General features: G+C 40.5%; 1 protein-coding gene across 3 annotated transcripts; it reads right to left on the bottom strand.

The window, feature by feature from the left end:
- On the bottom strand, positions 1-16778 carry phldb2a (pleckstrin homology-like domain, family B, member 2a). 3 transcript variants are annotated; one of them, XM_039778252.1, is made up of 17 exons: positions 16619-16778; positions 14761-14885; positions 12610-13580; positions 12152-12484; positions 7967-8101; positions 7558-7692; positions 6365-6511; positions 5391-5501; positions 5224-5313; positions 4930-5061; positions 4451-4550; positions 3503-3701; positions 2726-2816; positions 2495-2641; positions 2158-2377; positions 1924-2009; positions 1-1715 (listed from the first exon to the last, which is right to left on the bottom strand). In XM_039778252.1, exons 2-17 carry the CDS (start codon positions 14813-14815, stop codon positions 1575-1577), a joined length of 3093 nt encoding a protein of 1030 aa, XP_039634186.1. In that variant the 5' UTR covers positions 14816-14885; positions 16619-16778; the 3' UTR covers positions 1-1574. The 3 variants fall into 3 exon arrangements, with proteins under 3 accessions (XP_039634186.1, XP_039634189.1, XP_039634187.1); XM_039778255.1 differs by having other exon boundaries at positions 3503-3698; XM_039778253.1 differs by lacking the exon at positions 16619-16778 and adding an exon at positions 16480-16498.
- Between the last annotated feature and the right edge of the window lie 7053 nt (positions 16779-23831).

Below are 23831 nucleotides of genomic sequence, written 5' to 3'. Positions count from 1 at the left end.
GGCAACAACTTATCTGCAGCTTCACCTGCTCTCTGCAGTCTATAAACCAACAGCTTGGTGTTATAGTGGTCTTTAATTATCAAATACCGTCAGACTGTTGCAAATAGTAAAAAAACAAAAAAAAAACAGATCAAACATATGTATTTTATAAAACATTCAAAACTAAATTTGATTTGTGCTTAAGATCCTGAACATGATTTCTGTTTAGCTTCCAAAAAACAATTCTGAAGCTTGATATGCATGTGCTTATACATGCACATATTTGATATATAAGCATTAGAAAACATGGATCATTGAGGAGTATGGACCTGAAGCAGGGGCATTACGGCATTTCAGTGCAATAACTCTGCACTGAGGACCTCTGCTGGTGAACAAACAGAACAAAATGCGGGTGACGTAGTACATACAGTACAGCATTCCTGCTGCACAACATGGCCTCATCATATCAGGCCTGCTGCCTCTACTATAGATAGAGGGAGCTAGCTGCACAGTGTTAGGCATGACACCCAGTACCATTGTGATTTGGTCAGATTTTCTACTTTTATGATTAGAATATCTGCCAACAATTACTAATAATTCATAACAATAAAACCTGAAAAGTGCCTGTAATCATCTCTCCTCCATGACTGAAGTTTGCATATGTGAAGAAAAAGCCCAAATTAAGACTCGTTGGAATGAAAGTGATGCAAAGAGACATGTATGTGGTTTGAAGGAAAACTGATGGTGGACATTCAGCCCTGCTTTAAATAAGCAGACAAGATGAGCTTATGATTGTCATCTGGCAGCAGCAATAAAATGCTTGAGTTAAAAAATGTAAAATAATACTCACACTAATTACATTTGAATATTAGTGATAATATAGAAATAATAAATCTGAGATAATAATGAAATAAAGATTTGCATTCTTGCAAACACAAATACAGAAGGGATGATCTTATCTGGGAAAAGATCGCCAAGAAGTTGTGACCCACTGATACAGCCTGACATCCAACCAGAAGTAGAGAGGAGGGTAGAAGAAGAGGGCTACGAAACAGAGGTGGACCTAGAACTTAAACTCTGGTTTGTACATGGCGGATACATACATTACCAAAGGCTAGGTTATAGAAAGCTGTTTGGCAGATATGCATCTATTATAGACAAGCAGCATCAGTACGTACCGCAGTTTAGAAGTTTAGCAGATCTCTCTAATCATTGAGAAGCTTCCCTGATCAATTGTTGACTGAAGTATGAGACGGCAAAGATGTTGTTTATGGAAGGATAAAGTTAGACAATGCCATTACTAAACTGGTGCAAGATTTAGTGACCACGGTACATAAACAACTAAAGAAATAACTAAACAGCTTAATTATAAAACCTGTAAATCAATTATTTTGATCTGTTATACATGATTAAATTATAGAGTGTGTAAACAGAAGTACATTTTTTTGTTCGTTGACCTGATGAACATCAATCTCAGCTCTACACAATGCGTTTGCTGTTAATGGTGATACAAGAGAAGTGGCGCAAAACTTCTCATGTGACACAACGTTTACTAATGGAATTTAGCGGTGTGGACCCTGACCTGTTGGGATCAGTTACACCATGAAATGCATGTGTCCTTCTGCACCCGTAACCATAACATCCATCCAGATACGCATGGCCTCAGGGGACGGAGCCACCATGTAGTACACCCGATCGTGGGTCTTCACACTGAACGTCAGCGAGGGGTTGGGGCTCTTGGGTGCGGAAGTGAATGTAACGTTGAAAGAAAAGTGAAATAAAAATAGAGGGGAGAGGGGTGAGATGATGCATGTGTGGGAAGGAGAAAGACAAATGGAGGGAGAAAAGCAGAGGATAAGCAGATGTCAACATTATTCAAAGAAAATTATCCATGTGTAGACACATGATAAATTCACACACACACACACACACAAACTGACTTACTTTGTGTGCACTCTTTAAATGGTCATAGTACACTTCCTCTATGGCTTGGAAGTAAATGACTCCTTTCATCTTGGTCTCATGTTTGTCTGCAGCGGAGAATATAAACAGAACCGACAGCACTGTGATCAAAGCTCGGTCTTGGCATAGTTTAAGAGTGACATCACTGTTGCAGTAACTTTGTCTCACATCTTAAACTGCACATTTTCAACAGAACTGAAAGCACAAGTTACTCACCTGCATAGTAGGTGAGCGTCCTGCGATTCTGGTCGAAGACAAACCAGCGTTTCTTCCACGTCTTGATCTTGCCGCCCATTTTGACCAGAAAGCCTCGACAGGTTTTATCAGTGATGGCCAGATGGAAGCAGGCGTCTGGGTTGTGTCCAGCTGCCTCAATATGGCCGTGAAGATCAAAGTCATCTTTCCTTACAGGGAGGTAGCGAGTCAACAGCCGGGACTATGGAAAAAAAACATTGAAATTAAACAACAGATTGTTCAAGAAGTATTTGCACGAAGCTTATGGTAAAAAGAGAACATCAGATTTCAACCTCTTGTCCTCAGTTATTCTGAATACCTGTGATCTTTGTTTCTCCCTGAGCTTCACCTCTCTTTCTACAAGTTTCTGTCTTCGGCTTGTCTCCTCCTGCAGTCGTTTCTCCAGTTCCTCCCTTCTTCTCCGCTCCTCTTCCAGAGCATGCCTGCGCATCTCCATCTCACGCTCCTGCACATATAGTGTAAATTACATCCATCATCAAACACACACATCTATATACACAGGATGTTTTGGGTAGGTTTGGCACATTACCCGATTCTCGAGGAGCTTATGCTTCTCAGCCTGGGCCTCTCGAAGTAAACGCTCCATCTCCTCGATCTTTGCCATATTGGACGTACTGGCACTGATGAAACATTGAAAACACGAGTTGTCAAAAAAAAAAAGAACCAGATTTCTCTAATAAGGGGGGGGGGGAAGACACTCCTGTTTGTGGAACACATATCATCAGCTAAAACAATAAAAAAAAAAATCAAGGTGATAAAATACACTGTAATGAATAAACTAAAAACGACGCCATGCAAACAAACTCAACTCATTTGTACGAATAAAAAGTTTTCAGGTTCAGGGAAAAAGGGGATGCTAATAACACTGGGACATCCCTGAAAATGAACTTGTAAGCCCACCTTAGACAAGACAAATTGCCATGTACACCTTTACAAAGGCTGTGACTGAATGTGTATGTAACTGTTTGTGAGAAAGCGTAAGGAGAGCTAGATATGTGGCTATGTTTGTCTCATCTGACACAAACAGAGATCATCACAGCTTCTTAATAAAGCATTTCCTCTTTCTGTTTGCTCTTCAGAATATCTCTCCTGATCATCTTTTGCAGCCTTTACTCCAATGTAAATGTAAATGTGTTTTCTAAAAAATACAACTCCTCGTCTTCTCACTCACACACACACACACACACACACACACACACACACACACACACACACACACACACACACACACACACACAAATATTTGCTCTATCTAAACTTTTAAAAGTAACCTTTCATCTCTACATTATTGTGTTGTCTCTCTTACCTGGAGATATTGTCTGGGGAGCAGGCGGAGAAGCTGGTCTCCAGGCTGTCAGAGCTGTCCACACTGACAGTGTCTGAGGCCTGGCTGTTGTCCGGGTAGGAGAAGGAGTCCAAGAACACGCTGGGCTCAGAGATCATCCTGCTGCAAAAATCACTTCTTCTCTGTCTGTCTTCATTCATGTTTGCACGGCTGTTGCCTGCTGACAGAAGAAAATATTACAGTAAGACAGTGGAAATACCCTCAGCATGCAGGATCTAAACAACAGAGTTTCAGTTCATTCATTAGTTGGCTAATTGGGATAGCATCTTTTATAGTTCTTTTTTACTTTTATGATAATTTTATGAAAATCTGTCTGCAACAACCGGTCCAAGTAACACTGATTAAACAGGACAAAGAAAGACAAAGGCTGTTATTTTGAGTCAACACGACCTACTGTATGTCTACTATATTAGGCTGTTAGTTTGTAGAATTGCTCTTTAGCATAAAACACTCAATCTTCTAAAAAAAACTTGAAGTCATACTAAAAAAAAACGGTATGGCTATTATGCTACAGTATAAAACATCCTTTCCTTAAGTAATAACTGCTCACAAGATCTTCAAACATGTTTCTCAAAACCTCATTACACATATCAAATGAATTATATATCGCCATTACCAATGAACATACTTTGTATGTGTTACAAGTTTTGAGCCAGCTGTGCAAACAAGTAATTTGCCTCAAAATCACAAATTCCTATCTGGTATAATGTACAGTACTCTGTTGAGACAAACATGTCCTCTTTGATATCAGATTTGGACTAAATGTGTCTCTCTTAGTGCCGCGCTACAGATTATTGCTTCAGTTCAGCATTTGCTATCCTACATGTATTAACGCCTGAGGTTCAAGGCCAGTCACACAGTTGTTGATTTGATGCAGACAACATGCGACTATCTGGTACTCTGACTCACTTTTGGGCAGGCGGCGGGTGCTCAGGTCCTTGGGGGAGAAGCTGAAGCCTTGTGAGATGACGCTGCCACAGCTCGAGCTTTGGGACAGAGGCAAGTGGGGCTGAGGAGGAAACAGCAGCACACATGCTGTTCAGAATCAGGCTCTACAACCTTCCCCCAACTACGAACTTCTCTCATTTGCAAAGTATGAGCTGGTTTGGTGTTGCAAGCCAGACTGAAACTGTGAATTCCTGTTTGGGTGGATCATTCTCAAGGGACCACAAGTTCAAACAATTTTTCTATACAAATAATAAGGGCAGTGAAATCCCCTCTATTGTATTCCAGAATCAGAACGAGCACCATTATTTTGAAACTTTTTTTCAATCTGGGTTATTCTTGCTATAAGGCCTTTACCGTAATATTACAGTATTCTTTAGATAATGATTGATTCTACTACATTTAATGACTGCTAAGATTACTTTTGACAAAAAGATTATGACCTTTGAAGGAAGCGTGCGTCCCAGGGATCTGCCGTAAGAGGTGAGGAGCTGCTGGCTCCTCTTATGAGGTAGGTTGTCAATTGGGTGGGAAGAGTTTTCTTTGCTGCTTCTTCTCCTTTCCTTCAGAGAGTACTGCAGTGATCACAGAAATCAGAGGAATCACAAAGAATAAGATGAAAACAGGACTTTTCATCTGAGACATTAAAACTTAGGTCATTCTCTGTGTGACAGAAACAGACAAGCGCTCTGCTGGTGGAAATATACAGTTTAATTGTAGCTGTAACTTACACCTACCTCTTTGATGGCTGTAGGGTTGTTGGTGAAGGTCTGCCCCTCAGATAAATCTGCATACTTTCCTTCCAAAGATGCCAGTTTCTCTCTCTCCTGCAGACATCAGGATAAGATCTTCAAGTAAATGAAATCAAATATTTACTACATCAGAATGCAAAGAATTTTCTTACCTTCTGAAGCATGATGAGCAAATTGTTTTTCTCTCTCTGGAAATTCTCTCTTTCTTGCTGAGCCTGTAACGTAATCTGTGAGGACTGTTTCTTCAGCGTCGTGAGTCTTTCCTGTGACAAATAAAATAGCACAATATCAAGAAACAACATCCTGCAACTTTATATGAAACTAAGTAATGTCACATTAGCAGATACTCCAGATGTGTTTTATTATGTAGCAGCAGCAGCAGCAGCAGCAGAGAGCAATTCTAATTTTGGGATGGTAAATCATTTTTTGTGAGATTTATTGTCCTACAACTACATCTTCTTTACACATTAATGTGATATTCTCACCCTGTTTCTGCCCCCTCTCTGTGGAATTGCCTTCAATTGAAAAATCAATGCATTCTCTTTGTCTTTAGTATTTCATGCTTACCATGGTTGATATTGCTGTTTCTTGTAATTAGTTCATGCTTTGTGCGGCAAATCTCACAATTTTGCAGCTTTACTTTTATGCACAACCTGTGGTAAGATTAATGACAGACCACAATGTAGTAATTGAAAAAAGCCCCCAAAAATACAATAAAAAATAATGACCACCAAAACGTTTTACGGGTTTCAATGTGCTTCAATTTTATATGATCTGGCAGATTAAGGTCAGAACATTTACATAAATGCACTTCATCTTATAATATAAGAGAGTAGGCTCAAACTCTGCATTTTGGTTTTTAGGGTTACTGCAACTGACAAAAAGTCAACCACCATAAAACAATAAAATAGTACACATTTCAGATCTTGTGTAAATTTGGTTCCTTTATGGACACTGTTGATGTGTTCTATTATCATGCTCCAAAAATACCCACATTAGAAATTGAACTGTAGATATTTCTGGCTAAAAATCAGACATTTCAAAGTGATGCGATGCCAGCCCTGCCTGCGATGTTAAACATGCAATACATGCTACATGCACACTCACAAATCCTCACTCGCCTTACCTTGCGTGTGACTGTAAGACGCTGACACTCTGCAATCTCTCGCAGCAGCTCTTGGCTCTCATTTTCTTTACACTCATCCTGATTCATTTCTTTCTCCAGCTTCTGAAACTCCAAATCCTCCAAACTTTTTGTCTGCTCCTCAGCCTCCTGAGAAACAGTGCAGTCGCACACACAACAATACCCCAATAATAATATAAAAATACATAAATAGATGAGAATACCCTGCTTAAGAATTTGATCTACTTTGGGCACAAGTAACAAACTATAACTTTAGATAGATTGTGCATGTCTCTATGAAAATCCATGAATGGAAACAGTTTGGGTGTTTTTAGCAAAGTAATTCATCCTAATTTGGACAATAATAAGTGTTCCATCTCTTGTCCTTCCAAGTGATGTCAGGTTTTGAGGTGATTTTAGTTTTCCACCAAATTGTAGTCAGATGGACTTTTTTTTTCTTTTTTTTTTTTTTTTTACACATGGTAACTATTTGGGCCCCTTCACAAATGGGGGTCTAAGGAATACCAAGGCAAAAACAGAAGTAGTGAATGTGTGACAGGAAGTAAAGGAAGGGATCCAAGATTACAAAGAAAAAGGTCAAGAGAAATAATACAGGTGCAAAAAGAAACAAATTGGGAAGAAAAGAAAAGTAAAACAGACAGCACAGGTAAAAAATGAGAACTGAGATAGTTTTTGTGAGTCTTGGTGCTCACTACTAACATGAGCTAAATCTGGAGAATACAGAATAAACCGCCATGTATTGTCCAGTTAGTTTAGGGGTTCTGTCCAGTAGATTACCAGAAGAATACTGCTGCAGAGAAAGTTAGCTAATAAGTCAACATGCAGAACCACAGCACTGTTAATTTGTTTGGAGATGCATTTACATTTTCAGCTTTTTGTTCTCTCTTACACATTTGGACAGTTTTAGGTAAATGTCTTTTAGACAGCCTTTTAAGTTGCTTTGCAGATTCAATTTGTGATGAACCTGCTTGATCTGATGTTGTAAGCATTTCCTCCTAATTTGTTTGTTTAGTTTGAAAGGAAATGTAACTGAACCCATGTTAGAGGAAGCTGTGGTTGAACTGAACTGATCCCTAAGAGTTTGCTTGAGCTGTGGCTTTAGTGTCTAAGAACACGTGTCCACATACTATTTCTGCCAAAAGCCTATCCTGGCTTGAGCATTTTATATATTTTACCTGTGACTTCTCAGTGTGGCTCGTCTTCTCAATATGCATATTTTTCTTAAATTTGTCCAGAAGCTCCTTTTCCCTCTGCAGCTGGGCCATCTCCGACTCCTGTTCCCCCTCCAGCAAAGCACACTCCACCTCCATCTGAGGGAAACAGCAGCACAGAGTAAAAAAACAACTAAAAGTGAAACAAACTTAATTAAATAGATAATCAGATAGAATAAGATAAACAAAAGAGAAAAATGTGGGATTTCTGCAGCTCACTTCATCAGCTTTACTGTGATGAGCTTGAGTGATAAACAACTGCACAATTTACGCTTGAGTTATCAAAAAGTCATCAGTTTATCTGACACTAGATGAGAACAAACTCTATCCATCTCTTCAGATGTCAGTTTACATACTGCATTGTGCTGTCTACCTCTCGGACAGACTCCTCCATCTGGTTGTCCAGGTCTTTGATCTTCTGCTCCAGCTCCTCTATGTTGTTCAGAACTTGAATCCTCTCTTCCTCTATATGCGTTACTTCCTGTTTCAGCTGCACTCTCTCAAAGGCCTGTAGTGACATCAGGAATGTGTATAAATGCTTGGCTGTACAGGAGACTTAACATTTTGTGAATACACACATAGAACTAAATAATTATACTTAATGTAAATTTATGAAATGCACATAAAAATCCTCATCATCAAGTCTATTGGTAGTAGCTTCTCTTGGTGATTGTATATTTCATACAGAAAGTATAACATGATCATTTTTTTCTACGCATACAATATGTTGTTAAACTAATTTGCCAGGCAGTAGAATACATTTTTTATGGATTAGACAACGACAGCGGCTGCTGTTTTAACTCATCCAAAGCTGGATCACTGACAACAGGGGCAGGATTCTTTTCCACTTGGTGTAATGGAAATCTCTATCAGTGCACTCCACTGCCAGTCACGCCAAAGTTCTCCCACATATCTAATCGTCTACCCACGTCCCACAAACACTCATTCATACTCATACGTAGGTACATTTAAGAGATCCTTTATCATCAGGTATTCTTTATTTTAGGAGTCAGGAGGTTTGTTTTGGTGGTCACAGTCTCATGTGGCCAGCAGGTCTAGGATTTATAGTTTCCCAGGCGGGTTGTCAGCGCTTTTCTTCCTGCACACACTGAGGAATGCAGATGGTGGAAGAGAGGGTTATTTGGAGTCTGTAAACCTCTGCCACAATTGACACATTGCAGAAATGACGGTCCCAACTTGGAAAGAATGAATATAAACTCTAGGTGTGTTTTAAAATTGTGTCTTCCACATAAAAAAAAATGGAATACCTGTGTAAATGTGTCCACTACATTCTGACTTTCACAAGGTCTTCCATCCATTTAGAGCCTCAGTATAAAGTATAAAGTTCAAAACATCTGGAAAAAATGCATGTCTTTGCCTTGCATATACACTAGCATTCTTCCACTCACACACACCCGCACACAGTTGTGCATGCACAAACACACACACACACACACACACACACACACACACACACACACACACACACACACACACACACACACACACACAATAATTCTCCTTGGGATAAAGTCATTTCCTGTTCCCTCGAGTTTGAATGGCTGAGTGCTGAAACAAAACTCGGACTTCTTCATTAAAACCAGACACACCGTTAGGTTGTTACTGCGCAAGAGTGGAAAAAAAGCTGCACTGTTTGAGAGACAGTAATTTAGCGGCACTAGGACTTGGACAGTGGAGGAGTGGGGCCTGCCTGGGAGCTAAAATCACAGTATTTGATACATCCAATATATTAAATTTTGTAAATTGAACATGTTCATTAATTTCTCAGTATGTGTGACGAGGCCACTGCGACAACTTCCCATTGTTACACATTTAAAAAAGTTGATAAGAGAAAACATGAGGTCAAATCGTAGTAACATCAAAGCTGTAAGGAGGTCTTGTGCAACTGTGATTTCCCTGTTTATTTGTCTGAACAACCCACATAAACAGGAAATGTACAAACTGATTGCACAAACTGTACAAAACTTCTGAATAAAAGCCCAATGATTTTAAGGAATCTATGTCGACACACTAAATTCATCCACCATGGATGTGCTGTCAGCATTTCTTTCAGAGCCTGCACAAGAGCTTCACGCCACACATGTTTGCACTTTTAATCGAGACAAATCCAGGTTGAACCAACTATAAGTCAAAATTGTTGTCAATGTTTGATGTACGATGATTTGATGTTTTTTGGACCACATTAACCCATTCAACCCTGCTGGTTGCTTCTTAAAATTTAGGGGAAATGGCTGCACAAATATAAATATTTATATATATATATTTCGTAAAGATTCTAGATGTCTTGAACATAATTGTATACACATTTCCCACACAGTTCACGGACACATTTGATATATGGAAAATTGGTAGTCTGCACTAGACTTTGAAATGGTGTTCTGTGGAAATGTGGAAAGGATTTACCCTGATATTACAAAAGGTAAACAAACAAAGATCAACAAACTATCAGCAGTCTGATAAACAGCATTCCACAGGAGGGGTGTGTCCCATTAGTCCTCACTACAGCTTGGTCCTCTCTTCACTCACTTTAACACTCGTTCTGTAGCAGGAAATAACTGATAAAAGGTGAAGAAAGGATGGGAGGAAAGCAAATAGGAGGAGAACAAGATGTGGATATACTAAGGGCAGATGTTCCCTTCTTCATCAAAAACATTCAGGTGATGCAGCCTAATCAGAAACTTTACTTCCTGCAGATTTAACAGGCCTTTTTCAAAGCAGACATTTTGACTTGTCACAGTAGGAAAAGAACATAGGACCCCAGCGCTGACACAGCACTGTGGAGATTTGTGAAGGTCTGGCAATGCAAGACTATAATAACATTAACCATGGCTCTGATCAATTCAAATGTCCCAGTAACAGTTACAGAGAAAAACCTGGTAAACCCACTGTACACTAGCCTGTCCAGCACCAAAGTTAGCAAATCAGGCAAAGTTAGCGACAAGTCAACATACAGTAGTGAAGCATTTAGCCACATATATATTTGTCAAAGGTTCATGGAGACACAAACTGCGATAAAAATAGAGTGAATATTGGTCAAGAGGCCAGAGAAAAGACTCCAAATGAACGTTGTTTCCTATCTGCTGCCGGATAAGTAGCTGTTTGCTAACACGCTAACTGTGGGAGTTATTATCTTATCATGGAGTTCTGTCCCAAAGTGTACCAAGAAAATCAATTAATGCAGCTCTACTGTTACGAAATGTCAGTAGCTAGTTATGTAAGTTGAGTAGTAGAACCATGTACTGTAATGGGTAGAACGTATCCTAGTGGTATTTAGTTGCCTGTGGCAGATTTTACAGATTAGCAAATTCAGTATTCAGAGCTCAAATACTAACCAATGAAATCAGCTATAGTATTTTAAATAAAAACATGCAGACCATCTAAAAAGCCGTCTGCATGTAGTTAAGATGGTCCCTGGAGATAAATCAGTTTACAATTAATTTGTTCAAAATGCAGAATGAGTTGCAGTTTTATTAGGGCCTGAGCGCCAACAGCGGCGAAGGGCGAATTATTTTCCCGGCAAATTAATTGCCTTTTTGAGGGGCTTAACATATTCAAAAACTCACCAAAATTGGCGTCAAACGGTGTGGGCGTGGCGCGGTGGCCATTTTGAGCCTTTAGCAATGAACAAAGAAGTTGTTGTAACTTGAGTGTACATTGTCGTATCTGCCCGAAATTTCGTAAATGCCTGAGGACATCTACAGGCAAAAATTGACTTTTGGTCATAGCGCCTCATATGACAAACATCATCTGATTTACATTAAACTTATATGTGTGGTCTGCATGTGATACTGAGCCACACCCTATACTTTAACCACGCCCACTTACTCAGGCCACGGCCCCTATCATAACATTTGAGTCTTGTGTGAGGTGTCGTTGAACTCAGCAGAGACTTCCTTATTCATTGGTGATGGTTTGGCCCTGCCCCTATGCGTAAGCCACGCCCCCTTTCATAACATTTGACTCGTTTAAGGTAGACCCTTGTGTGAGGTATCATTGAACTCAGCAGAGAGTTCCTTATTCATTGGTGGGGGTTTGGCCCGCCCCCTATGCTTAAGCCACGCCCCCTTTCATAACTGGTGACCCGTTTAAGGTAGAGTCTTGTGTGAGGTATCATTGAACTCAGCAGGGAGTTCCCTTTTCATTGGTGATGATTTGCGGTGTGTGACTGCCGCAGAAATGCACGGTCGCAAGGAGCGGCGTCTGCCAGTAACCCCGATGCGCGCAGAGGCGTGAGGGCCTGTCCAACGCTGCTTGCAGCTTTAATTTCTTTTTGTTGTTGTTTTTTGTTCTGTTGTAAAGCACTTTGAGGAAAATTGCAATTTATTATTTTGGGCTTTATAAATAAAATATATTTGACTTGTTTTTCTAATGAATCTAACGATACAATGACCCATTTATAACTAAATCCTTACATTTGAAGGTTGACTGGGATTTAATTTAATTTGTAATTCCATATAATTGATCAATATTCAATCTCGCCCTCCTGACCTGATGTTTATGATGACCTGTAGATAAGCATGCATTTGGCAACACCTACTTTGGCTCTGTGGTGGGTGGAGGGTGAGGGGGCACTGCTGTTCAGGCTGATAGCAGGTGAGTGGGACCTGGCCTCTCTGTAGCTGCTCTGCTGACGCTGGCTGACCTGCTGATCCTCAGCGAGTTGAAAGTCTCTAGCTTTGGCTCCAAAGCAGCTCTCTGGAGCAGCGCTGCTGGGAGAGTCAGAGAACACTGACTCATCCTCTGACACCTGCAGCTTCTCCAATTCCTTATTGATCTTCTGCAGGTCAGAAACAGCTGAGCCTGCCGGCTCTCTCTCCACATGGCCAAACTCAGTACACAGGTTTAAGATGGTCTCGAGACGCTGGCACTCCTTTAGACAGGTGATGCTATAGTTACTTTACTATTAACTTTCATGCTTTCAAACAAGGTCAAACAAGGTGTTAAAAGGTTGTTTGAGTAGAAAAGTGGATGAATTAGGTTCAAACTGAAACTCACCAATCTCTGCACTTTCTGCTCCCTGAGTCGTTCATCTCTCTGGTGCTGGTGATAATCTCTAAGCTCCTCTTTGCCATTCAAGGAGCTGATGCTGCCCACCCTTTGTCCTGGACCCAGCCCACCCTTCCCAAAGGATAACCTCCTCTCTCCGAAGCCCAGATCTAAGCCTGTCCCGTCTATCTCTACACCCAGAGAGCTCAGAGAGGCCAGGCTGGCCCTCCTGGGAGTGCTGGGCATGCTGGCTGGTACTGTCACATCTGGTGGCTGCTCGAGGGAGGAGAGACTGCGCCGTTGCCCTGCTGAGCCCACTCCTCTGTGGGAACCCACTGAGTGTCGTGATGGTAGCGACAGTGCAGGGGGCTCTGCTGCGTTGTGAAGCCGTGGCAGAGAACGGCTATGCGTCCCCAGGCTATGGAGGGAGCCAGTGGAGTATTTCCTCTGCCGGGAGTCTTGTCCAGCTTTGCCCTGAGAGTAGAGCCTGCGGCCCATGCGAGGACTGGACGGCACGCTGGCTGCTCCACTTTTGACCCTGGGAGAACGAGGTAGGGGCTGCCCATAGGAGGAGAGCAGAGAGCTTCCATCTGCTGCGTAAGAGAGGAGCAGACTGTCTTGTGACTGGTGGCGAGAGTGGGAATGACGATGTAAGCCGTTAGGGTTCAGCTGGCGTTCACCTTGTCGAGGTGATGGAGGCACGCTGCTGCTGCTGGTCATGTAGGAAAAAGTTCTGGAGGCAGACGGGGGCCGTTCGGTATTGCTGAGGATTGACGGTGGCCTTGTGGACTGGGATCCAACAGGTGAGGGCACGCTGAGGTACGTGCGGCTGCACTCAGCTGCCCTCAAACTGGCCTCCAGAGCACTCTTCCTGCGCTGCAGTGTCTCCATCAGGTCCTGTAGCTCTGCTTTAGAGCGAGAGCCCCTCAGCAATGTCCCACCCACTGAGCCACTGCCGCTGTGCTCAATCTTCACACAGTCTGTAGAAAAGAGAGAGTTGGTAGAGCATGAAATCCTTTCCCTTTTTGGACTCTGTAATAGAGTCAGGTTTATTGTAACCTACTTAATAAGCACCAGCTCAGCTAAGAGAAGTGCTATCACTCGTATGCTGAGTGGGGGGGGTGGGGGGATGGGAAGGGGGAACCAGTGAAGAATGTACGCTCATACAGTTTTGAGCCCAATACAAACATTGGCTCAATCAGTGGTTAAGCTTCTTCTAAAAATGGAAGAATTCTGGTGGACCAAGACAAGCCAAAATGCATCATAGTCTCGACTGCAAGAGAAATCACTTCCACCACAGCTCAAATATCTTAGCAAGCAGTGTAAGGACAGTGCCCTGAGTCATGGGTGGCTGGAAGCTGAGTTGTGATAGTTTAGTTTATTTTGTTTCACACACATAAATACAAATAAGAAGAAATATAAAATACATGTGAGGATGTGGTAGAAACCTGTAATGGGTTGATATAAAAAAAACGCACACCCAAAGGACATACCAAAGGATATATTTAAGAATGTCCACCTCCTGTACTTGTTTGTCACAAAAACTCCTTCACAAATTTGGGTTTTATAAATTAATTCTGGTTTGCTGCAAAAAAAAACCTTGAATACTGTCAAGCAAATATGTGACAATGATTTAACTTAACTTCTTGTCAGAGATCCTGAAGGAATAAAGCTTGTGTCTCCCTCTTTTAAAAACAGCTGTAGCTAAAATTATCAGCATTTTGTGTGTTTATTCAGAAAATATATAGGCTATAAGCCTGTTCCAAGAGACATTTTTCTGATTTGATTAAAACCCAGAAGCCCTTCAAGTCTTGAACATGGACTGATGCAAAAAAAGCTGTTCCAGGTTCCAGGTTAAGGAAAGTTATGCAGACAACTCAATAAGCTTCATAAAGCATTTAACTAATCCAGATTTGCTTGATTTTAGCCAGCTAAACTGATCCTGTTTATTGTCATTCAGCTGACTCTATTCTTTGAACACAGTTGGGGGATAGGCTTGATTAAAAGATTATAATGATATGCAATAAAATATTAGATGTGAAATGTACAAGTATGAGATATAAGTTTACTGTAAGGTTTGCAGCTCACTGGTCCAATTAAAGTGATCAATATTAGAAGATATGACAAGACAACTAAAACTTTTCTTGAATGTTGCCTTACCTGAGCTGTAGCCCAGTGTGGCGACAGCACTCCTCTGAGGAAGCATGGTGTTCATCACACTGACCTCCTTTCTCTGATTCAGTCTGAGGATGCAGGATTCAGTTGGGCCCTACATGTTTTGTTCCCTGAGAAGAAGAAAAAGGAAGGGATCAATATAAAACTCACACAACATGAAAAGACTGCAACTTCTTGTATTCTTAATATTGTCAAAAGGAGTTATGCCTCATATATAAATTGGATACATCCTAATCTTACCTATTGAAATTAAAATAATATACTTAACGTAACAATTGAATCAGTTTAACTTTGCTAACATACAAGTATTACTGCCACATCACAAAGCAGCATTTTCAATCTAGAAACAAAAGATTTAAAGAACATCACAGGAAGTAGAATCCATGCCTTGCGGCCCCCCAACATATCCTCTAACAACTCTACAACAATAGCTCAATTCAAGCAGATATTTCAGATGTGCATATTTAAACGAAAAGAAAAAAATGTTTCTGAAGACTAAGTAGGAAAACAGATCCAGAGGAAAGTTTTTATGGCTGGCTCAGTGTCACCAATAAAATCCAAGTCTGAAAAGCAGCACTCTGCACCTTAATTTTTTAGCCCCAATCTCATGACCAGCCCTCCAAAATATTCCCTCAGAGCTGAGACAGCAGCTAAAGTCAGAAATTTGGGCTGGGTCAATCTGGACTGGACGCACGCACGCACGCACACACACACACACACACACACACACACCACACACACACACACACACTGCAGAAAAAGACAGAGATCCAAGATTTTCTGCTCCTGCTGTCTGGAGAGAGGGCCTACAGGAAGTAGGGTATCCTTTTACACAGTCACACAATCAATCAGCATGAGTTCATTCTCCAGACCTCCTGAAAAAAGGGGGGTGGGGGGAAATAATGATGTAAACAGTTTGTGGAATGGCCATGGATAATCTGCTAAAATAAATACCTTAATAAGTCTCAGGCCATTGTTGCCTTACAAGTTTCACTCACTGCCCAGACAAACATGTATAACTCAATGAAAATTTAAAAAGAAAAATTAGATAGGACATATTAAATGTTTGCAAATTAAATTAGCTTCAAATCAATTAGGCCAGCAAATAAAGATTATTTTAAGTTCAATCATAGGTCTATAAAAAGTCAGAAAATAGTGATAGCTGTTCCAATTTCCCAGAGCCCAAAGTGACATCTTCAAATGTCTGAATTTTTCTGACCAACAATTCGAAACCCAATATTCAGTTTACAACAATACAAAAACAGAAAAAGCAGCAAATACTCATATTAGTAAGGTTTGTTTTGGAGCAACTTATTGATTAGATCAACTTATTGATTAATCAACTACCGTAATCATTTCAGCTCTTAACTCAATGCAGCTGCTTTTACAATAAGACAACCTGATTCTACATACACGATGTAGTCAACAGTAGGCTACTAATAACCACCGTTGGCTGTCATCCACTTTTAATTGGTTGTGTCATTTTCCAGCAATGATAGCTAGAGTGAACCACCCCTTTTAGCCTCTTAACCAAACCAGATAAATGTGGCAGCTCAAAATCAATTCCCTTGACTTTTAGCACATTATTTTTGCCTGAGTTACAAAAAACACAATTCAGTTCAAGTCATTTGTCATTATATGCATATGTTCACATCTCTACATTTGGCAATAACTGTGCATGCAGCATGTAATAAACAAACCTACTTTAAGTCTGACATAGCAGTGTAATTAGATAAAGTGCAGCCGCGTGATTCTCCCGGAGCATCATTGTTAGTATCGACCAGGGCATTTACAGTAGGAGCAGAGTGAATCTACTTCTGCGATTAAAAGAAAAGCGACTAACCTTTGCTTTTTGTCCCATTCACATAGTTGCAAGTTTTTTTCAGCGTGTCTGTTGCTGCTGAAGCTGAACTCCTCTCGCTCCCTCCCTCTCTCTCTCTCTCTCTCTCTCTCTCTCTCTCTCTCTCTCTCTCTATGTAACAGCAGAGTAGTCTTCATATGACAAAGGATCAGACAGGATCCCACCTCCCACCTCAACTTTTAGCTCAGACTCTCCTCCCCAGAAGAGGAGCGGGGGGGACTGGGGAAAGTGTGTGTGTGTGTGTGTGTGTGTGTGTGTGTGTGTGTGTTTGTGTGTGTGTGTTTACTTTTCATCATCAGGCGCTGCTGCTGCCCCTCTCTGGTTAGATAGGGGATTGCTCTTATCTCGAGAAAAACAAAAGGCAAGAAGGAAGGAAATTAGGAAGCATTAAAGCTGTTAGCTCTAATTATAAGTGTCTTCAAATGAATCTGTATGTTTAATCCCCTTTAGCACAGATTTTATTTTCTGTCTGATTCACAGACCTCACAACGATCAATAAGCTTCAGAATCATATTATCATTATATCATATTCCAGCATGGAGACACTGGTTTGAGCGAGTTACTGCTAATCTGTATTTGTCATGTAGCAGAGTCTGATCTCCATTGTCATAGACTTTTGCTCTACATTTCACATTATATTTGTAATGGCAACAGTTTCCTTGCTGTCCAGCCAGTTTGTTCCAAAAATATGAACTATTCCCGGTTCTCACACAAAGGCAAAAGTAGGCATTAATGCTCAACTTTGTAAAAAATAAATAAAGTCAACTCTCAGATTGTTGTTTCAGCCGTATGTGGAGGCGGGAGGAGGCCCCATCACTGTGTTTGAAACAGAGCCAACCTCACTCCCCCTACTAACTGTGCCTGCAAAGAGTATAAAAAAACCCTAACAGTCGGAGACATTACCCACACTGCAACATGAAACAAACCAAATACTCTCATCGTTATTTGATCTACAGTAATAGATTGTTTCTTATATAAACTGATCCAAACAGCATGCGGGTATAAAGTTCAGGTAGTAGAATGAATGAAACGTTACTTTGGAAAAATCCCCCGAATCCCACTGAAAATCTTGAATCATCATGCACAAAAACTCCAATTACATCATAGGGAGGGGGCTGCGGAGTGCAGCCTGGACAAGATGATTACTTCCAGACGCAGAGCCGGGGTCTTTGTCATAAAAACACACATATGTGCACACACGCACAAGTCTGTCTGCCTCTTGCTTTCTCTCTCTCTCTCTCTCTCTCTCTCTCTCTCTCTCTCTCTCTCTCTCTCTCTCTCTCTCTTTTTCATTCCTTACAATTTCAGGAAAATAAAAAAACACATAAATCCCAGGATTGTCTCATTTGAAAGTGGGTCACTTTAAATTTATTGCCAACACAAAGATTTAATTGTCATAGAGCGCTGGAATGTTACACTTCCTGTCCAAAGAAAGTTTTCAAAAAGGTATGATTTTTAAGCAACCACACCAACAGCCTATTTGCTGCAAATTGTTGCATGCGTATGCATTTTTTTAATAACAGACTGAAACCATGTGTAGAGTGAATCTAGTGATTTTGATTGAAGTTTGCGGAAAAAAGTAGGATGGGGAGGAGAACGATGGAAGAAAAATTGGTGTCTGATTATGGGAGTGGGTGTAGGCTACGATCAACTCTGGTAATTGTTGGAAGGTCTGAGTCACAGCGTGAAAAGTCTCAAGTGTCTCACCCAATCACAAGAGGCCAAAGTCAATAGGCAATTGTTGGTGTTAAATGTAGTTACGTATGGCCTTGTTGACTCGTCCTTCATTTTGTTCTGTCTAATCCAACTATGTTTCTCACCTGGTCCTAGATATGTATATGTTTAACCCCTATCTCAACCTTCACACACCTGCTTCAATTGAAAGATGTTTATTTACATACTGACAAGATTAGCCAGTCCCAAAGACGTTTTGGGGAGTCATCCCACAGTCCATATCCATAAAGAAAATTAGCAGGATGTGGGCCAATAGTGAAGATAACCCACATCAAAGCTAATTGCAGGGTTTATCTAGATGATCAGATTCAGTTTAATTTGAAAATTGGCTTAAGGCCCACTTGAAACCACAAAACAAGATGGTTAAGTGTTTGTTATGCCACTGAGCCTGTACTTACATGGCTGTGGTGTAATGTAGGCGGTGGTCCGGACATCTTTGGGCAGTGTCATGTTTGTAGGCAAAAGACAATTTAATCATGTCCCTATCTTTAGTGCCAATTTGTTCATAGTTAAAATCCAACACAGACCTTTTGTAGTTTTCTTGTGGGTTATTTAACTTTTGGCATGCAAGTAAGTTCATCCATTGGCTGGTTCAGTCTTCACAAATGAGTCACTTTGAAGGGTATAAAAGCAATGGCAGTGTAAGATACAGGAAAGCTTGGACTGGTAAGCTGCTGCTTTTCTGTATGCTGCTGCACATGGTGATATCATCACTCATCCTCCAGGAGAAGACAACAGCTGAAGTTAGTGGGAGGGAACTCGTTGGAGACATACAATATTTGTGCACTCAAATACATAAATAACACACAAATAAAGCAACCTGTTTAGCTAATTCTGCAACTTATGTTACTCTACTTGTTATTATCCATTCTGGCCAACTTTGTATGATTAAGATGTCAGATAGCAGAAAGTAAATCTGTACATTGCTTTCTGTTTATCACCGACAAAAAGTACAAAATTAGAGCACAGTACAGAAAATGTTGCAATACTTTTCTTTTTTTTATTTAAATGCAGGAAAACAAGCTTACACTCAATGTCAATAATAGTTTTTCACAGTATACGATACAGGTACTGTACACTGACAAAGACATGGCGAGGCACATGCTCTTAATACATTTTACAGAATCACATCAGATCTGGAGGTTTGTTGGAGGTTTATACGTGCAATATCCTCCACTGCGAGTTACTTGAAGTTCATGCTATATGAAGCCCAGCCTCAATGTTTCCACATCCATCCCTCTCCATACTACTGGATTGCAGCCCATCATTTCCCTCCACAGGTGGTCCTACTGGTTTTTCTTCTTGTTCTGTATTCGTACCTGGTGGTAAAGCCACAGAACAGTCCTCCGCTGTGTTTGGCGTACTACCTGCCAGTTCATCCTGTGCTTCAAACTGTAGTTGTGGTCTGTTGCCTTCAACTCCATGTTGTCCGATTATGTATGAAGCTGTGGCACTTAGATGTTTGTGAAGCCCACCTTCAACAAAACCTGCTCCATTGGATCTATCATGTGAGGCACTTCTGGTCTCAACTGCTGTACCTGTATGAGAAAATCTAAAAGAGTTAGTCAACAGCTGAAAGACACTGAGATATCACATGTAATATTGAGCGATACTTAAGTCAATTAAAAGACTTTTTTTTGCAAAACACTTTTACCTACACTCATACAAATGATTGTAAAAAATCGTTTTCAACATATTGTGATTTTGCAGTTGATAACAAACTCAAAATACAAGCTGCCCAGCAAAATTAGATATTATTTTCCCAATAGAGGCAACAGGATCCATTCAAATGGTCATGAGTCGGACTCACTTGAACTCTTGCAGTCTAATCCCCCATGAATCTTGCTTTTATGCAGATCTGGATCAGGATGCAGTTTTACTTTACTGTACTAATAACTTTTCTACCTAAGGATTATAGTGCTGCTTTGGTAGTGGTGGGGGTTTGTTCTCTCTGAATGCTTTCTCGTTCATGATATTGCCATAAAATACCAGCAGACTACGCTGCTGAAATCAAATAACAATTTTACAGCTTTGAACCATAGACATGTCTCTAAGCTACAGTTGATACATGCACTCACTTTTCATCACAAAGGCTTGAATACATCACAGAGTAAATATCTTACATACCTCTTTGCCTTACACATTGAGGGAGAGCTACAGTAATGGTGAACAAGAAAAAAGCTGCAGAAGCTGCAGTGCTCCACCATGACCTCTGCACACTCTGCTCGTCCACACCTGCAGGGAAAACATGCCACATTTCTTTTAGTGTATTTTTTCTATTTTCTGTCCTGGATTCATTGAGTTTACAGAACAGAAGACTCTAATACTCACTTATTGATGCAACAGTGATGTTCACTTTGGTTTGAACGATGTGTCTGCTCTGCAGGCCTGAGATGGTGCAGGTATATGTCCCAGAGTGCTCCTCAATGTCTGGCTTGTGAAGCAGAAGAGATCCATCTCCCAGAAGAAGCAGGTCCTGGTCCAGTTCAGCTTGACCCTCCCACAGGTTAAAGGTGTGTCTGGTTTTTGAGTCATATCTCAAGATAACTGTGGGCTCAGTGGACGAGGTGAAGGTCCAGGTGAGGGAGAAATTTTGAAGATTGTGTGGAGTGATGCATGGGATGGTCAGTGCATGACCCTCTTCCTGTGTTATACCCTCTGAAAGATATTGGCTATTATTTGTCACAAATCATCCTCTTTATTAAACTAAATCATTATGTAACCAAAACGCACCTCTGTTCTTCCGAGAGGCAGTCCACACCTGGGTCTTGTCAGCCGCTATGAAAGAGCAGATGTAGGTATAATTGGAGAGATTACCAAGAATCCTCAGTGTGCTCTCCACAGTGAGCAGACCCTTGTGGTCTGTTGATTTGATGGTTGAATTTTCTAGAGTTTTCTGGGCAGAGGGGGGATCTGTGGCCCATGTCACCTGAGGGACGGGGTAGATGTTGTGAGAGGAGCAGGTCACCATCTCATCAGTCATCTCCATGATCACTGACTGGATGAGAGCTGGGAGAAAAGCAGAAAAGACAACAGTGTGAGCATTTAATGGGGATATGATTACATTTGCGGCACTGGCTACTGGCTACAACATCTTTGTAAGTATGATTCTCCTATTCTCGTTTGTTTTGAAGTGAACTGGGTGCCAGAAACATTCATGTGATGCGAGATGTTGTTCTCTCACTCATGTACCTTACAGTGCTGGCCTTTAGCTGCTCTTTCATACAAATCTCCTACAGGTGGTGCTTTTCTGCTGCACTCGAAAGCCCTGGTCCACTCGCTATACTGTACTGTTATAGTTGGGCTAACATGGCATAACTAGTGCAGACTGTATCCAGACACTTGTTGGCACACAATGGAAGGTTTTTAAGTGAAAACTGGACTGTTAGATTGGACCTCGCAGTGTCCAGGTCACAAATTAAACTAATCCTTTTATACACCCTTTTTATGTGGATGTTTTTAGCACTAGTCTCCTCTCAGGATTTGTTAGAAATCCTGCTAAAATGCAACAATTCTATAAATCTCTTTTTTAATGCATCAATGCTCTTTTCTAGTTATCTTCCTTAACGCCAGAACATTTAAACAATGAGCAAAATGGCCTTCCTGTCCTTAAAAAACAATACACTCAGTTGCAATGCAATTCAACAGCACCACAGTCTACATCCTCTAAAACGACCGTAAAGTTGAATCAACACCTCTCTAAAACTGTTTCAACAACTGAAACTGACTGTATAACTTCTCTATATGATAACACGACAGCCCACCATTAATTGCTGCTGTCTGCTTTCCAGCTGCTTTGCCATTAAGACACAGCCAAGAGCCTTTCTGCTGGGCAGTAGTGGGGGAAAAAAAGAGTTTGTAATGTTCCACCTTGTTGTCACGTCCCTGAGTGTAATTTATGAATGGAGGCGCTTTAACACTTAAAGCTTTATCAGTGCCAAATTCCTCAGTTTTAGACCAAAGTAAAAAAGCCAAAAACAACTTGGAAGAGTAGTGAAATGGGCAAAATTATTAATACTGCAATGCCGTCAAATTGTACTCACCTTTCACCTCAAGGTTGACAAAGATCTCCTGGTTGCCCTTCCGTGTGCTCGTGTAACATTTGTACCTGCCCTTGTCTTGAACTTTGACCCTCCTGAGGAGCAGGGAGGCATTGCCGTGAGGGATGTGGGAGTTGAACAAGCAAGTCCTTCCGCTGAAGTGCTTGTTCTGGAGTCCAAACTGGTCCTTGTTGTAGTAGTAGCTGTGAACTGGGATTTGCTGCTTGTACCAGTGGATCACCACAGTGCCGGTGGGTCTGAAGCTACAGGGCAGGATGCAGTCGTCAGGGATGATGCAAGTGACGTTGGCATCTGGTAGTAAGACTTTGAGATGATAAAGCTACTGTTAAGATTCAAGAGCACTGCATTGTTTATACATTTGTCATTCCAACTTAACAGTTTAGAGTTGTGCTGATCAAAATAAACGTATTGCTACATCTGTTCCAGTTTTATAATTTTCCTGTAAAACACTTATATAGAAATATAATATGATTAGGATTATTTTTTAATGTTCAATCAAAAAATTAATTGCTGGGTTAAAAGGGTCAAAGGTATACATTTATTTATGTATTTATTGTTAAACACTGCTGAGCATCATGCATTGTTGTAATATTAGTTTACATTTCTATATTCTATTATATTATTACAGACAAACACTTAAATTCCATTACTTAACCTTATCAGTCTGGTGTACACTGTTTACATAGACCTGTCGACTCTGTTATTAATCACACAACTGTCACTTTATCATGTAATCTTTCTCCAAATATTCTTTCTTACCATTCTATTCTGTTCTATTTTAGTTTCTTTACCACTTATTATTTATTTCTGTTGCTTTTCATACTTATCTGTATTTATTTCTGCTGTTTCTACTCTACTGCTACAACAACCGCGTTTAGACCACTTTGTCACTTTAGGATTTTAAGATGCACAATTGCTATGTTGTTTATGGTGTGTTGTCTTGTACTGTATGCCAGTGCCAAATTTCCATTTATGCAAATCTAATGGACAATAATGTTATATGTATCTGTATCTAAAATTCAGTATTTTAAGACATGTACATTGCATGTTTTAATTTTGTGTTTCAGAATTTGTCTTTTAAATTTATTCTCTACGGTATGACAAAAACAAGAATAGTAAAAGTAACTTAATAATTACACATTCTTGTAGTCATTTTTTGTAGGCTTTTCCAGCCACATCTGTGGTGTTTTGGGTTTGCAATTTGTAAAGGTCTGTAGTCAACAGACTTCACAAACAGTTTAGAACAACAACTGTCCAACTCTGAAATCTGAGAAAATATATATGTCGTGATTATTATTATTTTGTTTGTGATCAGGTCACTGCTGCTGCACTGCTCATGCTTTCAGTATTTTTTTCATTTGATCTCAAAGACACATCTGCTGCTGCTGCGGCGACGACAA

Source organism: Perca fluviatilis, chromosome 16 (genome assembly GCF_010015445.1).
Source record: "Perca fluviatilis chromosome 16, GENO_Pfluv_1.0, whole genome shotgun sequence".
Taxonomy (NCBI): Eukaryota; Metazoa; Chordata; class Actinopteri; order Perciformes; family Percidae; genus Perca; species Perca fluviatilis.
The sequence above is the reverse complement of the archived record's forward strand: the minus strand, read 5'-3'. Positions and strand labels throughout refer to the sequence as shown.

What these genes read in the sequence shown, in the direction of transcription:
- phldb2a (XM_039778252.1), bottom strand. Translation starts at nt 14,815, where the DNA reads ATGAACACCATGCTTCCTCAGAGGAGTGCTGTCGCCACACTGGGCTAC. An exon ending in TGGAGGAGTCTGTCCGAGAG is followed by an intron (nt 7,693 to 7,966) that starts GTAGACAGCACA and finishes TGTTTCCCTCAG; the next exon opens with ATGGAGGTGGAGTGTGCTTT. An exon ending in CACCCGCCGCCTGCCCAAAA is followed by an intron (nt 3,702 to 4,450) that starts GTGAGTCAGAGT and finishes TTCTTCTGTCAG; the next exon opens with CAGGCAACAGCCGTGCAAAC.